At 40.3% G+C, this 14,521-nt stretch overlaps 1 protein-coding gene across 8 annotated transcripts in view; it reads left to right on the plus strand.

The window, feature by feature from the left end:
- The window catches only part of MYO6 (myosin VI), a 124,475-nt gene that overhangs the window by 51,961 nt on the left and 57,993 nt on the right, over window positions 1-14,521 (plus strand). For all 8 annotated transcript variants that reach the window (XM_045011141.1, XM_045011142.1, XM_045011143.1 and 5 more), the window contains one exon: window positions 5,067-5,139. In XM_045011141.1, coding sequence (XP_044867076.1) covers window positions 5,067-5,139 — 73 coding nt within the window. The remainder of the gene's footprint in view (window positions 1-5,066; window positions 5,140-14,521) is intronic.

Raw genomic sequence — 14,521 nt, forward strand, 5'->3', positions numbered from 1 at the left:
ACAATTACAAATAACAAATTTTTATTACTTTGTAATGCATACTAGAAAACTAGGTAAAAAGTCAGATTATACTGAGTAGCATTTTTCTGAGCAAATAGTTATTGTACAGCAATTACCTTAAAGATATACCAAGCCAAGCAGATTCTTTTATCTTTTTAAATGTTAAACTATTGTTTATAGTGCCTTTCTTCAAAGTTTGGATACTATTTGAGCTGCTTCACTTGTCACATGTGCTGGGTTAAAGCCTATCGTGGCCAAAGGAAAGATGATATATTTCGCAATATGCCTAGCAGTCTATTGCAGACACAAATTTGCTAAGACAGGCCAATAATAAGGAAATAAAAAAAGCTGTTCTCTGCCTATTCATGTGAGTGCTTGGAAGAATATTTAATTAAAATTACAATACATCGAAAAACAGTAATTGATGCATACTCAGAGCTTGCAAGCTTTGTACAGATGAAAGTGGCATTTGAGTATATAATCAAATAATTTTAATAGTTTGAACACTTTAGATTGGGTTTCATTTAGTGACTTATAATGTGAGGTGGCTTTAGAGTTTGTTACGACATTTAAATGAAATGTAACATTGTGGAGAGAGGGATGATTTCTCCAAAATATATCTAAAGTTTAATTAAGTTTCTCTTACAAGCTCTATCTGAATGCCTCCCTCCAATTTTGTCAGAAGTAAATCAATCTGGCTGAATGTCCTTGTGGACTGGTGACATATAGGAATAGTGTTTTGCCACAAGTTTGCGGCGTTAGGACAAGATATTTGGAAGATCAGACGTTTGAAAACACGAGTTCATATCCCCTGAAAAGTACCTTAACTCTTTTTTTTTCTATTTCATATTTTTAGAACAGCTTTACATAGAAATTCTAAACTTAATTTATTCTATTTATTCTTCTTGATGCCTTCAACAAGGTGAATTTTGTAGTTACCTGAAAGGTTTACTCTTGACCTTTGGGAATTCCTGAGTACCTCAAACTCTAGAGCCTATGTGTGGAGTTTTAGATGTCTGGAGTCACTGCATTTGAATTTTAATTTGCATACATACTAGCTGAAAATTTGAATTAAAGATATAAACATCCATAGGTAAGCCAATAGGCCTTCTATGGAGCTAATTGTATCTTGGCACCAACTACTTTCTTGATGGATAGTTTATTCTCAGAGTGTCTTGCATCTTTTAAGGTTTATGCTCCTTCTAATTCTATGAAAGAGATCCAAGTATTTCCTTCTCCACATCTGCATTTACAGAGCTAGTTCAGTGGATATAGGAAGGCTCATTTCTTATATCAGGAGCAGACATTGGCTTTAGAGTCAGAGCAAATGTATTCATACCATCTCCTAAGCTTCAAGGTCATTCACAACTCTGTCTTTTCCTACTTGTCCACTCCCTTTTTTTATCACATGACCCCCACCTTCTGTTCTGCTAAAGATATGGGCTGGGTGGTATGTGGGCTTAGATTCCCTTTGCTTAGGGCAACTGTTCCTCAGGTGTTCAGTGGAGTTCCTTATGTAACACCTTCTTAGACCATCCTCTAGGGTCTGTAAATGTGATTACCATGATGAGGGTCGGCTTTGGGGAGTTTCTGGGCTCCAACCACCCTACATTTTCCTAGGGTGAAATGGAGTCTCCCCTTTACACCAGGCTTTTTGCCCTTCTCTTTGTGGCTTGTACCCACTGGATGCTCTGTCCTGGCTGTTTCCTATGAACAAATCCTGTACAGCTGCTTCCTGTACAGAACCTAAAGTTTTATCCCAAATTGCTTCTCTGATCTCAGAGCAAATGCTCAGTAAATGCACTTATGCACAGGGGTCAAATAACTTGTCATAATCAGCCCCTTCCCCCTTTGCTCATCAAATCACACATTTTACACACACATTCTCTGATTCATCACCTTTTTGGAGGTTTCTAAATCTCACCCTGTAGACATCAGGGGTAATTTGAATCCTTTGCAACACAGCCTTTTAAAATTCATCATACTTCAAACTCTGTTCAGTTTCCACTTCATTAAACACATTTAATGCTTCACCCGAGAGCTTTGCAATCACTGTGGGCACTTTCTGGGCTTCTGGAATTTTATGTAATTTGCACAGTCTTTCAAAGTACAGAACTATTCTTTAATACAATCTGATCCTTTGTACTCGGGGGATAATTTATCTCAGCTGGGTGTTCCTTGTGAAGAGGGAACACTTGGGACCTGTGGGATCTGTCTGTGCTTTTCCTACCAGCTCAGGTTACACTGTCTTTCCTACCCTTTTTTTGGGCTGCCCATTTTTCAGTTCCATGTTTCTCTAACGGGCAGCTGTCTCCTCTTCCAGGGTTTGCTGGTATGCTTCTCCTTGCTGTTGTCTTTCTGCCTCCCACTGGCTCTCATTTCAGCTTCCCACTTCTGGTGTTCATACACGGCTGTCACGGCCTTCTCATTCTTGATCTTTCTGTTCAGCCTTCAATCTGGCTATTTCTAATTTCATAGATGTTTTGCTGTTGTTCATTTTTATACTTTCTTTTGCCTGAAATAAACCAAAAACAACAAACTGCAACTGTTTTTGACTGTCCCCAGCCTTCTCATGTAAAATCTACTTTATCAGTGCTTGAAATGTGAACATCAGTCAACCAGTCAGCAGTGTGTGAATCCTGTCCTGTCCAGACCACACCACTGTGATGTTCTGATCAGGACTCCCAGAACTGTAAGCCACTGTCTTACCCCTCTGCCTCAGCAAGTGAGAGCTTTTCTGCTGCTGCTAAACTGTGTGTCAGCTCCCTGCCAGTCCAGCCTGTCTGCCTTGCCAGCAAACTCCTCAAGAACCTGCCAATTTAAACTATGTCTTGTAGGTAACAAGCAATTAACCCCAGTTCCTGAGTTCCCCAGAGATGTCTCCCGGTGTATTCAGTGGACACTCACAAAAATTATTAAATTCAATGCTTCCAAAGAGACAGAGCACACATCAGCGTGTTAGCTTAGCTGAAGACTCACATTTGACTTCAATCTAACAGCACTCAGAGGGTTTATAGTAAAACTAAGAATGTTTATTTACAAAACAGAGATTTAAATGATAAGCAAGGGAAAAAGAGACAGCTATGCTTGCAAACAAAACACGCTTTTTAGTGTCTAAAATGTAATTTTAGCAAGTTACAAACTGTTACACGTTAGTTTCTTCACCCATATCAAGTTACCAGCATCTCTGGTCCTCCTGGCCAAGGGATCCAACTTTCACAGGCTCAGAGAGTGCTGCTCCTCGTGTTTCCTAAATGACAGTTAACTAAAATGTCTTTCTGCACCTTCTATTACCAAAAATCCATTGTCCCTGCCTCAAGAACCAGGAAAGCTTCCTGGGATGCAGATTCCCTTGTCCCCCCACCCCAGTGTGCTTACTAAATTGTCTCCGTTGCCACTCATTAGCTTGATGGCTTTGTTTACCTTATTTGTAAATATACTTTCCTTGTACTCTGTACTCTGTAACCAAGCCAGCCAGACATGCAAATCCACATTCCTTTGTCAGGCTTGGTGTATGTACTACCTTCCAAACACACTTGAAGAACACACATCTCCAGCACACACACACATAACTCTTTTTACTCAGCCTGTACACAATGCTTTTTGGGAACAGTGTGTCACTAGTATGTTTCCATATAATATCTTACAGGACACCTTTTTATATGCCTCTTATGACAACTGTGTGTTGTGGGTACTGAGTGTGTCAAACCTGATATGAGTTACATTATGGCGAGCCTTCTGCCATTTGGCATTGAGGGGCACCCAGGGCCACAACTTATTGGTTAACTTCTCATGTAATATCTTCTACCTTGATATCCATTTTTCATGGGAAAAGAATAGATCCACAATCCTGTTTGGGCCCTCTGGTTGCTGTGTAATATAAATGGTGGGAAGAGCACATTTGGGAAATGTTTAATGCTCCCAATTGAATTTTCAAATAGAAAAAATAAACTAAGCAGTTTATTGTCCAAGGTGTCCTGCAGTTATGTCTGGGTAGCATTAAAAAATCAATTTGAGTTTGGAAAAATTATATTTTTTTAAAAGGGGGAGTGGGAGCGGGTAGGGAGGAAGTTGGAGAGGAGGAAGAAAATTGATCGAGTCTTAATGTATTTTATATAATTTTAGAACTTAGAAATTGGGGGGGGGAACAACCCAAAAGCTTATAAGGTTCATTTAAAAATGTTTTAAATGTTACCTTTTTAAAAAACAAAACAAAACCTCTTCATTTTATAATCTCCATGAGACATCTACTACCTCACTTTGGGTGGCTGAAGGCACACAGGAGCTATATATCTGAGATGTAGCTTAATGGACAAGTAAAAGACATCTTATCTTAATGTTGTTTTCTGAAATACATTTCTGAAACTTTAAGAATTTAAAAATGTTTTGTGTGGTGCTAGTTGCACTTGGTTCTTAGAACCATTTCACATGTCAGAATCACAGCACAGGAGAAACTTTTATGATCATCAGAAAGCTCAAATTGGCACTTAAAACATACTGTAAAATAAAATACCCTATGTTGAAGGTGTGAAGGAGAAAAGATCGTAATTTTCTCATCAGGTTTATTGTGACATTCTAAACTGGGATTCAGAGCTTTTTAGAATCTTTTTGTATTCGTTTTAGGAAATCATTATTTTTAATCAAGAATATATTGTTTAGACTTTTTAAAATTCTTGCATATATGTTTGAAAGTAATCAAGTAACCCTGCTACGAAACTAGAAATAAATTAAATTTAAAGATCAGTTTTTCCTGTTAATTTTTTATATTAATAATTTTTCACAAAGTGCTGAACTCCAAATGATTCTAACATTGGAAAGTAATATTCTCAAGACAAATATTGACATCTTACTGAAGTACTTTATCCTAATTTATCTAAAATACATATTGTATTGTTAGTGTTAAGGACATGGAATTGGAACTATGATAAACTATAGCCAAGCACTTTAAAATCTCCTGTTTGTTTGTTCATTGTCATTATAGAAGTTAAAATTGTCTCTTTTGGTGCATGGGAAAAACTGTGGTAAACGGTATTTTCCCCTAAATATTTTTATTTTTTCTATTTTAGGAACAAGAACTTTACCAGAAAGAAGATCTGGGAGTCAATGAAGTGCACTATGTAGATAATCAGGATTGTATAGGTATGTACTTGAAAAACATGTATACTGTTTCATTAAAGTGTTATGGTCCTGGAGCATAGTGGCTTTCAATAGAATAGAAAAAATATGTTGAGTAGTGTAGTAATTTTGTCGTATCAGTCACTGTTCCAGCATTGTGGATCCTGCTCTGGGGTTTTAGTTCCTGATGCTGCAACTGTGTCTGTGTGGATTCAGAGGTCTCTTCACTGATGCAGTTGCAAGATTAGGGCATATTTATTTTATTTTCTTGTGGCCATTGTTGCAGATGACCCTGCACCTCTCTAAGTACTGCCTACTTCTGCCCACTGGGTTGTTCCTGCTAAGGAAAAGGTGGAGATTTCATCAGAGTCTCTGCAAGTTTGTTTTTGCAGAAAGTAGACCAATACTTCTGGCAAAAATTAATTCAGGGAAGATTCTTCTGCCCTATTTATATAATAGTAACACACAGAACCCCAATCAGTAATGGAGTCTCATTGTGATAAGTGCATATAAATACATGTTCAGACATAGTACTTGCCCTGAAGATCTTGTAATTTGAGAAGTGGTGAACATGTGGAATTTTCCAGGTAAATTAATCAAAGCAGATAATGTGAGGTATACAGAGCAATATTTTTTTTGCATAAGGAAATTAAAAGATCTGTGAACCAAAGCAGGGATGTCTGTATATTTGGAAATAAAGGGGTCCTTCCTTTAAATTTTTTGTCAGATTTTTTTCCCTCTTATACTTGTTGCTTGAACAGGATGAATTAAAAACAAAATAAAAATGTAGGTATTGCTATTGTTTTCAGTATGTGCGAGGGCTAAAATGGTCTATCTGCTCCCAACTTCTGTTATCCTAATTGGGGTTATCCAATATGATGGAGAGAGAAACTGACTTTGACATGCAATTCAGTGCAGCATTGACTGTGATAGCTTCAGCATCCCCATCTAGGGAAGCAGTGATGATGGCAGGATACCCCCATCTGGCATCAGTTGCAAAGTCACCACGGGTGGTTCCTTCTGAGCATCTATAGATGTGTTCAGACATCTTTCCTCCTAGGCAGACATGGACATGCATCACTGGCTCTGCATTGGCCACTGGTAGCCATGTCAGGCAAAGATGACTGCTGGCTGCTGACAGAACAGTAGGAGATGATCTAGGGAAGAAACCTAAAGGGTAGCAGCAAGAAAAGTGCTGTCCTGTTGTATGAATACAAACCAGCCCCATCTGTTCGTCTGATATGGGTACACATTTCCATGAATGTTGTCATGGCTCAAGGAGGTTCCAATTCCTACAAAAAAAATCATTTTTAATTATTTCAGATGCATATTTATTTTTTTCAAATGTGCCCCAGAAGCAGAAAAGGGCTTTCTGTTGTCTTAGTTAAATGGATGAGAAAAGACAATAACACTGGTTTATGTATAAATGCATTTTCATTTGAGGCTTTGCTTTTTGTGTTGCCATATGAGACTGAGATGTGTGAGTATTGCTTTATATTGCACCTTCCAAAATGTTCCAATTCCAGTGACATCTGATCATTTATAATCAGTAGACTCCGTAAATATAGCGTTGATTTGATATGTCTGTATTTTTTTTTCTTTTGGTGAGGAGGCAATCTCACTCTTCTCTGCCTCAGTGGAGATGCTACTCCTGCCTAACACTGGATCTTGGGAATAAAGGGTTCTTCTGCCTAAATCTCTGAATTTAATATAGTTTCCTATAACAGAATTAAGGGAAGGCAGTAATTGCAGTGAACATCTGTAAGTAGTATTTGAATAGGGTACAGAACAAAGGTAGATTGTTGGCTTAGACAGTTACTTTTCAAATCATCATCATCTTTTCCTTTTTCCAAAGCCAATGTTGGGTAGGGCCAAGGTTGTGAGCAGATTTCACGCAAACCTATTTTGAGCTGCCATTTGAGCCTGTTGTTAAGGTGTTGCCTGGATGGTTTTATATACCGTACTATACAGCTGTCTTCTGGCTGACCATCGCCTCTCTCTCTCTCTCTCTCTCTCTCCATGCACTCTTCCACAGGGAACAGTTGCAGGCAGTCGGTATGGGGTCATTTTAGTGACATAGTCAAACCATTGTAGTTAGCATCTTTTGACGATTGTAGTCACTTACTGCACTTTCACTTTTTTGTGGATGCTGCCATTTCTTAGTTTATCTAGTGTTACACCTACGGCCAGTGGTGCTGGAACAATCTGTATAATGAAGGTGCTAAGAGCTGTTGAACCAAACTGTAAATGATGGAAACCACTTCAAGCTAGGTGCTGCTGCATCCCCAGCACCTTAGTTCCAGCACCTATGCCTACAGCATAGGAACCTCATTTCAAAAGTTTGTGGCTTTTGCTCCAGGCTTTTTGTCAGTACCCATGTTTCACAACCATAAAGTAATGTGGGTACAACGAGTGTTTTATATAAATCTAGTTTTAGCTGTCACAGACATTGATTTAACATTCCAAACATTTTTATTCAGGCATGTGAACATGCATTGTCAATAGCTGTCTGCCTTTCTGTATCATCTTCACGTCATTTGTTATATGTTATGATGGAACCCAAGTAGCATGAACCATCTACTTGTTTGGTTACTACACCATTGATGACTACTTTAACCTGTTAATTTTTGATGTTGCCATTAGTTTGGTCTTTTGTTCATTTGTTTTTAATCCCCATTCTCTGGATGTTGTGTACAAGTTAGTGCTGCTTCTTGTTTGCATTCCTCCACAGGGAGTATCATTACAATATTATCCGCAAAGTCAAGGTGATTGATAATTTGTCCCCAATATTCTGCAGCCTCCACCGATGTTACTAAGAGAGTATTGGACTGAGTACGCATCCCTGGTTGACTCCCCTTTTCACTTCAAACCACTCATCGGCTCACCACTGACTCTTACTGCATGCCAAACTAGGCTATACAGACACCGCAATATTTGAATCAATTTCCTGCTAAAACTATACCACTTGAGTACTTTTCACAGAGCCTCCCTTTTAATGGAGTTGAATACTTTCTGAAAGTCAATGAATGTGCAAAATAGATTCATTGATCTCTCTCTCTTCTCCCCCGCCCCCCAAAGATTTGATGCAAAACAAATCACTTATCTGTGGTGGACCATCCAGGTCTAAAGCCAGCTAGTTAATCCGAAAGGATTTCCTCTGCTTTTCTTTTCATTTGGCCGAGAATCACTCTACAGAATACCTTGCTAGGAATGCTTATAAGACTTATTTCTCTGTAGCTGTCATAATCTGTCAGCTCACCATTCTAAAAGAACGATACAATAATTTAGTATTGCCAGTTTTCAGGGACTTCGCCCTTTGTCCCTGAATAGTTTGTCAAGGAGCATAACCTTGCTTCTTCCACCAGGCTTTAACACTTGAGGCGGTATACCATCTGTACCAGGTGCCTTGTTGATTTTTCAGGGGCATGATTGCAGTTTCAGTTTCTGATTCCAATATGTGTCTTCCTTCGTTGTTGCCTTCACAGTTGATAGCCTCAAAGACTGTTCGTGTTCAATAGCTGATGAAAATATTCTTTCCATCTTTTATGCTTTTGATCTTTATCTACTATATAGTTCCCCTGAGCATGATGTAGCTGACTTGTTATAGGTGTTAACTTCTTTGATAGTAATCTGACTTTCTGAAAAAGCCCTCTGGCATTACTTTATGTAAGTATTGTTCAAGCTCTTTGCCTTCTCTCTCAAGCCAGTCTTTCATAGCTTTTTTTTTTTAACCATTCTTTTAAATTCCTTGTGGAGCTGTCTGTATTTCTTTTTTCCACTCCAGGCAATTTTTAGCTTTCAGATGTTATACTTTCTATTTCTTCTAGATAGGTTTTCAGTCTCTGGTGTCACCTAGTCTTTCCTTTTTTGGATACGGCCTCACCCCTAAAAGCTCCTTGCTCATGGCAGGAATTTATGTATTTTGCCTCTTCCCAGAATTGTTCTACTGTAGTGTTCTCTAGGCCTAAGAGAGGGGCAAAGTGGCCACTGATGGTGTTCTGAAAGGTCACCGTAGTGTCTGTATTTTTCAAAGCTTTGATGCCATAGACCCCCTTGATGTCTTTTGCAAATTAACACTTCAAAAGCCTAAATACAAACTGAGACCAATCACTGCCCCATGGTCCGAGTTTGTATTTAGCCTTCTGTAGAACTTGCAGTCTGGTACACTTGTTTTCCAGTGTTGTTTTACTAAGATGACGTTGATCATGTGTTTTGTAGTATCATCATTAGAAATCTTTGTTTCTTTATTGACTCATCTGTGCTGATATGCTGTGTGTTATTTAAACAGATTGTTGGTAGCGCAGAACTGAAGCAATCTGTCCCCTTACTCATTTCTATGCCTTCTTTTCCCAGGTCTCCCAGTCCATGTTACCATTCCCCATCTTGGCAGTAAAGTCCCACCCACGTTTTTATGATTCTATGACTGTGACCAAAAAACCTCTAGAGAGGGTTCCGAGAATCTCTTTTTGATGTTCATTGTAAAATTGGCTTATGATGTTGTCTTCTGCATCCGTTGAGGGTGTGTAGTTTTGTATTATAGTCACATATCTTGTTGTTTAACGCTCATTATGTGAGATGACACATGTATAGCTTTACAAAGAACTGTAAGCTTTTTCTGGTAACCAGAATATTAAGGCAACTTCTTTTGTTTGGTCATATCTGTCCTTCCATAGTAAATGATTTTACGGTGCTTTATGGAAAGTTTGCCACTTCCAATCCAGTGTGTTTCACATATACTGAGACTGTCTATAGAAAAAGATGTAGTTGTAGTTTTGTTAACTAACATTCTGGCTTTGCCGCATTGATACAGCGTTCTCATGTTCCATGTTCCAATGTGTACTCTTATTTTGTTGCCAAACAATCTATTCTTTCCTAGCCAAATTTTTGTGGCAGCTGAAATTCCCAAACTACTGGCGCAGACCTTTTGGGGTGTAGTCCGATCTAATTTGATCCTTGCCTGTTTTGTCAGTTTCTTGGCTTAGGTAAATACCTACACTGAAGTCGAGGCAGCCTCCTCCTCTTCGCTACTGGTGAAGGGTGCCTGAGTTGCATCATGAGGAGGTTAGAGTGAGGCATTGAGTTTGTAGTTCCCACTCCCACTTAAGTTACCACCACCCTCTCCAGTGTATGCTCAGAGATAAGTGCCTAAGAATAGAAAACCAGCACACCATGCGCAAAGCCACCTGAACTAGACAAAGCGAGATGCAGATGAGTAGGGTGTCCTAAACCCCACCCTTCCCCAATTTTTAGGAGACTTTATCAAGAGTTAGGTACCTAAGTCTGGGCTGCAGGGAGGCCAGGTTTAACTCCCCCTATGCCTGCTGGAGAGAGAGGATTTGAACAGGGGAGTTTTGCCTCTGAGGAGAGTGTGGTCTGTGGGATACTCTGATGTGGCTCGTCCATCACTCTGGTTGAAGCTGTTCCATTTTGGATAAATAGAATCACTGGAGCAGGGGGACTGGACTTTGAGTCTTCCACCAGGCTAGTGTGTGTGTGTGTCTGTCTGTCTGTCTCTGGCCCAATGACTAAGATTTATCTAATTGGAGCTATTTCATCAGGAGAGATTGAGGAGACCACATCAGAATATCCTATAGCTAGCATTTTAGAGCACTCTCTGAAGAGGTTGGAGACCCCTGTTCAAATCCTGTCTCTCTATCAAGCAGAGGAAGGAGTTGAACCTGAGTCTCCCATATTCTGGGTGAGTGCTCTACTCACTAGGCTAGAAGTTATAAGGGACCACTATGACAGATTTATGTTACCAATCTGCCTGGGGCGTCAGGTGATTAGGCTGAGGCCGCCGAATTTTTAGGAAAGGAAATGGAGGAGCACACCAAGTGACTGAATTTTAAAGCTTTATTAATAAAATAATAAAGTAACAGTGGAGAGTGTTGGGACTGCATTTATGTTACTTAAAGGGAGCAAGAAAGCGTTAGTACCCTCACCCTAACTCACTTTTACACTTACATATGCACTAGCCGAGGCTGACCAAGCCTGGGTGTAATGGAAGAAGAAAAGGGGAGAAAGGTGGATGCAAGTTTTTGTCCTGTGCACAGGTTGTTTAGGGTCTGCTGTGACTTTTGACTTGCTTTGGCTTTTGGGAGGGTTTTTAAGTCCTGGGTTCTTTGGGGGGTGTTTTTGTTAGGGCCCTGTGTTCCTGGTGCTTTTTGTGGCCTTTTCAGCTTTCCCCCAAAACACACTGGTGGCCGTGAGACGGTTATTTTTTCCTTGTTGACCTTGTTGTTTTACTCCTTCTTGTGGCCCCTGCAATTTATTTAGCCACTCTCCTCTCTCACGGCTGGTCGGGGGGTGGTGGATTCCACCACTTCTTTCTTGGCAGGTAGCACAGTGTGTGCAATGGCCACAGGCTGGAGTCAGCTCCTTATCTTCGGGTGTAGCTGGAACATCAAGTTAACCCATTCCCCCTCCCTCCCTGGCCTTTCGTCACCTGCAAAGAAACCTTTTGTTCCACACTTACACCTTGGTGTACTCCTTCCCAAAATGCCTTGCGATGCTTGCAACAGTGTTAGCAACATACAGTACTGATCTGCCTCCTGAAGGGACCCTCTGAGGGAGGAGGGACACTGGGTTCTGACATCCCCTCCTCCCCCGACCCCGAGTCAATCTTTTGTTGTGAAGGGTCACCATTTAGGTTTTTCCCCTCCCTCGGACACGGTGGCTAAGGTTACTGTTGGTTTTGTACATAAACAGCTATATAGCACAAACAAAATGGTTAGGGCAGCAACAATTGCATACACGAGCCAGTAGTGGCTTCTGGCTTTATTAGTAACATAGCATAACGTGTTTTTTTGTTGGCATAGATGCCCCATTTGGATGGCTGTGACAAAGGCAGCTCTTTTTTTAGATTAAACGTGTGCTGCAACACTGTAAAGGAGGAGGCATTTGTTTGGAATATGGTTAGTTTTTGTGTGTGCGTTAAGGGCAGGAACACATTGGGTGTGATTTTTGAAAAATTAAACACAACATAATTAGAGATATTAACCATACTTTGCATAACCGCGGGCCAATGCACTGCAAAAATGTTGTGCCTGAGTGTAACAGCAAATTAAGGGCCACCGTGGGATAGGTGGTTTTTTTAAACATACGCAGAGGTATTGGTAAGCACATGGGCCTTAGTGGGGTGTATTTTGATGCTTTTTTTTTTTTTTTTTTTTTTTAGCAGATGTGTTGATTTATTTTATAAAAGCGGCCAGGCAGTGCCTTTTTAAAATATTTTATTTGAGGGGGCTTTATAGGCCACAGCTGCTAAGTGTTGCCCTTTGCAATTTATATGTGCTGATAGTTAGAAGATGTAGTCAGCACATACTGCTTAGCCATGTTATTGGGGGAGCACCACCTTTTATATGTTGCGAAGGGCCACCCAGTTTTAGAAGCAGCCTTTTTAAAGGCCTGGTTGGATTTTTATAGCAGGGGCCGTTTTGGGTTAATTATGTTTGGGATTTAATTGGGGAGGGTTATGCAGGGCCAGGGGACTTGAGGCTTTTGGCAGGGGGCCGCCCCTGGAAAAATACCCAGGTAATATAGGATGCTAAGCCACAATTGCCCCCCTGCCAGTGGATAATTAACCTTTTTTTACCATGGTTAATTTTGATCAGTGGTAAAATTAACAAAGGAGGATAAAAGCGTTGGAAACCCGAGGATTTTTATTGATATGTGCTACAATATATACATTATATTATATTATTACATTTTGTAGGCCGGAAGCAGCAAGAGCGGTTCCACCACTTTTGTTCAGCGTGTTCCTGTGCTTTTGCTATTACTGCTTGGTTTTCTTAACAAAGCAAAAGAGGAAAGAGAACAACATGAATGCACCTATTGGGAAAACTAAGGCACGGACCAAAAACTCCCTAAATTATTAGTTGTTTTGTTACAGCCCTTTTTGGCTTTTATTATGGATATTGTTTGCTTGGTTTAGGAGATTACAACAATGATATTGCATTTAGGGATTAATAATTGCTATTGCCTGTCAAAGGGCCTTTTATTTTGCTTTAGGCTATTACATGAGGAACAGGGTTTGCCTCTTGCGGGGTTCATGGGAGGTTTGGGGCCACCCACCAGGTATTTTGCTGTGGCGCTGCTGTGTCTATCCCGACTATGCACTGTTTTTAAGGCACATCCCCTTTAGCCTTGCACCAAACTGTGGCTCGGGCCCCATTAGCGGCTTGAGCCAGGGATAGCCTTTGGAGGCATTTAAAAAAAAAAGTATTTAATTATTTAGATAATGACTGCTAGTGGTAAATATGCTCAATGGCCTGTGATGGGATGTTAGGTGGGGTGGGATGTGAGTTACTACAGAGAATTCTTTCTTGGGTGCTGGCTGGTGAGTCGTGTCCACATGCTCAGGGATTAGCTGATCTCCATATTTGGTGTTGGGAAGGAATTTTTCTCCAGGGCAGATTGGCAGAGGCCCTGGGTGGGGTTCGCCTTCCCCTGCAGTGTAGGGCACGGGTTACTTGCTGGAGGATTCTCTGCACCTTGAAGTCTTTAAACCACAATTTGAGGACTTCAGTGACTCAGACATAGGTTAGGGGTTTGTTACAGGAATGGGTGGGTGAGATTCTGTGGCCTGTGTTGTGCAGGAGGCCAGACTAGATGATCATAATGGTCCCTTCTGACCTTAATGTCTATGATTTTATGGATAGCTGGAAACCCGGATGGTCCAGGCAGGTGGCTGGTTTACAACTGAGGCCCACGATGCCAAGACCAGAAACCTAGGGAAAAACATATGTTTTGAGCTGATTGGCATGTGCCAATTTTATTTTTTTTGGTGGTTGAAGCTGGTACACTACCGGGGATATGTGGTTTACAATGCAGTACGGACCCACCCACTTCCTGTTTAGGGAGTGGGCTGCTTTTTTTTTTAGCTTTTGTAACGTTTTGTTTTTAATTTGCCATTTTTGGATGGTTTTAATGATTTTTTTTTCCCCCAATCTGGCCTTTTAAAAAATTTAAAATGGCTTTTACGGCTTTGCGGGTTTTACATAGTTTCTTCCTCAACTGGGCAAAGCTGAGACTTTTTTGGTTGTGGCAAATAGTAAATGTGATTATTGGTAAATATAGTATTTACATTATATTTATATTTGTTTATTAGCAGGTTACTTATATATTTTAAATATTTTCCTCTAGTCAGATTTTGAATGGGTCCCAGTGTAGTAGGCATGCTCATAGCACACTTGCTGGATCAAGCTCTGCAGGCAAGATAGACTGGGGAACACCTATCTGCACCTAGTTTAAGGATGGTGGTGGCATGTGTGTGTATGTGGGGGGGGGGCTTAAGCATGAGCGAGGCATCCAGATAACTCGAGAGACACTGGGTCTATGCACAGAGTAGGAACTTAAGTACTTCAGTACTTTTAATACGTAAAAAATTTAGGCACTGAGTGAGTTT

Source organism: Mauremys mutica, chromosome 3, assembly GCF_020497125.1.
Source record: "Mauremys mutica isolate MM-2020 ecotype Southern chromosome 3, ASM2049712v1, whole genome shotgun sequence".
NCBI lineage: Eukaryota > Metazoa > Chordata > Testudines > Geoemydidae > Mauremys > Mauremys mutica.